Source organism: Morus notabilis, unplaced genomic scaffold, assembly GCF_000414095.1.
Source record: "Morus notabilis unplaced genomic scaffold, ASM41409v2 Scaffold518, whole genome shotgun sequence".
In the NCBI taxonomy this organism is placed as follows: Eukaryota; Viridiplantae; Streptophyta; class Magnoliopsida; order Rosales; family Moraceae; genus Morus; species Morus notabilis.
Window position 1 is genome coordinate 253,584 of NW_010366577.1, and position 4,650 is coordinate 258,233.

Here is a 4,650-nt window from a genome sequence, read left to right on the forward strand (position 1 = left end):
TATTATTATTATTATTATTATTATTATTATTATGGATCTTATTCCATGCGAACAACCATACACAGTAATGTAATATTCCTGAGAATTTGTAAAAGATTCTTGAATGAAACCAAATATAGTAATGTATTATTCTTAAGAATTATATTACCCTCCATCACTTTTCTGGGAATATGATTCCTACTGATTCCTACATACCAAACGCCCCCTAAGTTATTAGACTAACTAAGAATATTTTAGACCACATCTTAAAAGACTTAAAACACTCTCATTTAAAATATGATATTCAAAACTTTAGGGCTTGTTCATTTATATTTTTTGAGTTAGGGTGACTTGAATTCAGATCTTGATTTAAGTTAAAATGTATTTGAGTATGGTTTAAGTTAGAATTTTAATTTGAGTGTGTTTGGATGTGCACATTTTGAGTTATGTTTTGAATTGTGAATCTATTTAAATTTGTGTTTGGGTGAGTCAAAACATGAATTTGTATTTATATAATATTTTAATAAAAATTCAATAGTGATAGTTTTATTCGTCTTTTCATTGTGAACGCATAGAAAAAAATCATCCCAATCAGAATTAAAATAAAAAAAATTATGTTTTTAAGAATAGAAAAAAACTGTTCATTAATTTGAATTTGAATTTAGAAATTTGAGTTGAAAAAAAAAAAACTTAAACTTAAATGAAATTATAACATAAGTTTATTTTTTTTAATTTTAGTGCAAATGAATAAGTCTTGGGGTCCCATTCATTTCACATATTCGAGGAGTCACATTTACTTTTTTTCCTCCAGCTAACATCTCTCTCTATGCGCTCCCTTCCTCCCTCCGGCTCATCTCTCTCTTCTCTCTCCCTCCGGCCCCTTCGTCTACTGTCGCCAGCGCTCTCCTGATCGCGAATTTGTCAGGATATCAGTGTCGTGAGATCGCCGTCGTTGTACCTTCATCATCGGAGTTCCTCTTGTCACCGTCTGAGATTCCACTCATTCGTCGCCGCTTCGACGCCGAATCTCTAACAGGCGGTAACGCAGGATCTCTTAGTACAAGATATCTCTCCAGAAGGCAACAATATCTCATTAGAAGGTCGCAAGATCTAGAGCTTCGTCGGAGATCCGAAGGGAGGAGAGCTCGTCTTTGCAGATTTTATGCTCTTTGGGAGCACATCCTCAATTTTCATATTTTGGTGTTTCTTACTGGACAAGATGATATTGATGCTGGCGTACAAATGCTTAAGGAAGAAGTTCAAAGCCGTGGGAGAAACTCTTCAGGTACAAGGAACGTAGTATTTCTACTCGGTTTCAGCTCTTTATTGTTGTTGTTTCATTTATTCACTTTTATCCAATTTGTTACGAAAATATTGGAAAAGTTTTGTGCTGGTCTTTGTAGTTGGAGTGTTATTTTGAAGCATCAGATGCAAGGTTATGCCAAATGTGTCTGAGATTTCTATATCTCATAATCTTTTTCAGGATTGCTTACTTTGCCTCTCTACTCTGGTCTTCCACATGTTGAGCAGGTAAGTTATGCGTTTTGTTGTATCTCAATGGATAACTTTGATTTGTACGGGTGTTTATTTCAGAGGAACTTAAGAATCTACCTTTCTGCTTCTAGGAGCTTGTGTTTACTTCCACTCCTAGAGGGAAGAGGAAAGTAGTGATATCAACAAATGTTGCAGAAACGTCCTTAACTTTGGAGGTATTGCACACGTCTGCATTTCAATGGATATTCGTAAGACTTAATTAATTGTACTTGGTGGCGGAATAAAGCATCATCATATGCTGTAATTCCTCTATTCTATGCAGGGATTGTCTATGTTATTGATAGTGGCTTTTCAAAGCAACGGTTCTACGATCCTGTATGTCTATTAACAATTTTTTTTTCTTTTGTATGTTTAAAAATTAAAAATGTACTCCTATGAAAAGGAATTAAAAAAATGTAACAGACTGCAATAACATTGGGTGCATTTGGTTTCATTTTCATTTGTTTTTTAAAACGTTTATGCACGTCTTTTGAGATGCGAAAATGAAATCAGTCTCTAAATCGCGTTTGGTCATCAAATGCTTTGAAACCGAAAACGAAGACAAAAAAATATTGAGAATGGTTTTTGTTAAAGAAATAGAAAATGGTTGAAATTTGTTTTCATTTTCTAAAACTATAACATAAATACACATTTTCAAAAACATGCCTAAATACAATTTCATTTTTTTCTTATCTAAAAAATCTTAAGAAGAATAACTAAATGAAATTTTAGAAACAATCCTAACACCATTCACAAAAAATTCTAATTTTCATTTTAATTCTTAAAATAAAACCATTTTAAAAATACTGTCAAACGGGCCTATCAGTTTGCTGATAGTTATTGAATTTTGATTTTCTCGCCTTTTGTGTCGTATTTACATGCACTTTTACCTAAAATTCTTTCCTCATTTTTCTAATATGTGTCAACATACGGATATTGGACCAAGATAGAAAAAATAGAATCTAGGGAATAGAAGAATATGATAAGCCCCATGTACGGTGTGCGAGTTTAATGCCTCACCCCAATGAATGCCAATCCATTTTATAGCTTAAAAAACGGTTCACTGGGTCCCACTGTATTGTACGGGTATAAACTAATTTTGTACTCTGCACAGCTCTTAAAGCATAATAATGGAACGTATCTGAGCAACAACACATGGAAGCTGCAATAAAGGCACACTTTTGTTGATAATTGTTATCTTCCTCGTTACTTTTGTCTTAATCCCTTCCTATTCCATTTTTTAATTTTCAACTTTGTCTAAACCTTGTCCTCCTGATTTATAACATCTTCTAGAGGTCAGAACGCACATTCACCCTATAAGAATTGGAGTCATTTAAATGAAATTTGAAGTTATTTTCGTTTAAATTAACATTTAGTTCATAAATTCAGAATTATTTTCGATTTACGTATATTTTTTATCAGAGATAATATTGTAACGAATCACGAATCATGATTCAAATCATAGTACGAATCTACTAATCAAACACACAATTCGAATTAGACGTTTAATGCTCTAATATTGGTGCCCCAAAAAGTTTTCACGTATTCAATTTGCTACGGTTCTTGGCATTCAATAGAGTTTTTGCTTGTAAAAAAGATAAAAAAAAAAAAAAAAAAAGGATTGCACTGGAGGTTGGGATGGAATTTAGGAAATGATACTGGTTCGATCCCATATAGTATAATAAAAAGAAAAAAGAAAAGGTAACAGATATTTCGTATTACGATACAATCATACAAACTACAAGAAGAAAACAAAGCAAATTTTTGAGAGTCGAAAAACATTCCAAGATGTACAAAACCCAATAATTACATATACATATTTGAGATGATACTAATTATTTTCAGAGTAAAAATCGCACAGCTCAGTTTTTTTATAAAAATGTGCCGTTGGTAACAGAAAACATGAACTTCCACGCCAACACGTACCGAGATACTTACACACGCAGTTCTGTGCTGTGGCCGTTTTATTCCTTCATCAACACACCGCGCACATTAGCAAACTACGCCGGCAAAACGTAGAACACCGTCTTCTTAAAATCCGTATAGGCAAAAAAAAAAAAAAAAAAAGAAAATTAAAAAAGAGAAAAAATAGAAAAATAAGTAATAACCAAATTTTTTTTTTTGGTAAGAAAAAACTAAAATAATATTTTCACAACAGAAATCTAATAATACTTATGTATATAAACAAATAAAATCAAACGAAAAATAATTTCTGGAATTTCCCGTACATTTTGATTTCCTTTTCCATATTACTTTTATTTTTTTAATTTCTACTCAGGGATTGAAACGAGTACGGGTCGCCAAGCTCTCCTGAGCAATCTGTACCGGAACCCCGCCGTCACCGGCCTGAGCGAGCCGGTTCCGCGCCGCCGAGCTGTCAATCCGCCTCCGCCGACACTAAATCCACCAATAACGCTTCCGGTTGGCGGTAACAACCCTCGCTCTTCTTCTTCTTCGTCTTCTCTCTCGCCTCTATTATCCGAAACCCTATCTTCAAGAGGCGGCGACGACACGAACAGATCTTTCAACTTCTGGCGAACCCTGGCGTCCTTGCTCTTCTCCGGCCGATCGTCGCCGCCGTCTTCGTCAATGTCCTTGACCTCCGACGATGCCTCGCGGCGGGGAAGTCTACGCTCTGGGCGGTTGAGGAGCATCCGCAAAGTCTTGCGTCGGCGGAGATGGATGACGGGACTCGCCGACGGGCTTCGCGTGGGGCTTCCGGCGACGGCGCATTGAGTCGCGAGGAGCTTGAATTTCTGCAAGGTCGCCATGGAATGTGGATTAACGAAGTGAAAAACCTCTCCGTCTGTTCTTCTCAGGAAGAGAAATGGAGAATTTGGCGCATCGATTAGGAGTGAAATGGTTGCTTGTTAGAGAGAGAAAGCGAGATCTGATCTGTTGAGGCCATGGGAATCGATTCGGAGGCGCTTTAGGCCTTCTTTAGGTGTTTGGAGTGAGAGAAAAGAAGGGAAACTAAAGAGACCCCGGAGAATTTCATTTTCGGTAGATAAAGTGAGGAATCGGCGTTTAGGCTTTGTTAAAAGAAAAATAAAAACAAGTAAGATAATTAATTAATTAAAAACAAATGAGAGAATAGAATACGGTTTTTTTTTTTTTTTTTTTTTTTTTTGGGGGGAA

At 35.5% G+C, this 4,650-nt stretch overlaps 1 protein-coding gene across 2 annotated transcripts; it reads right to left on the reverse strand.

The window, feature by feature from the left end:
- Window positions 1-3,376: 3,376 nt before the first annotated feature.
- LOC21409697 lies at window positions 3,377-4,576 on the reverse strand. 2 transcript variants are annotated; one of them, XM_024173796.1, is made up of 2 exons: window positions 3,741-4,576; window positions 3,377-3,539 (listed from the first exon to the last, which is right to left on the reverse strand). In XM_024173796.1, exon 1 carries the CDS (start codon window positions 4,281-4,283, stop codon window positions 3,783-3,785), a length of 501 nt encoding a protein of 166 aa, XP_024029564.1. In that variant the 5' UTR covers window positions 4,284-4,576; the 3' UTR covers window positions 3,377-3,539; window positions 3,741-3,782. The 2 variants fall into 2 exon arrangements, with proteins under 2 accessions (XP_024029564.1, XP_010108876.1); XM_010110574.2 differs by having other exon boundaries at window positions 3,377-3,542.
- Window positions 4,577-4,650: the final 74 nt, after the last annotated feature.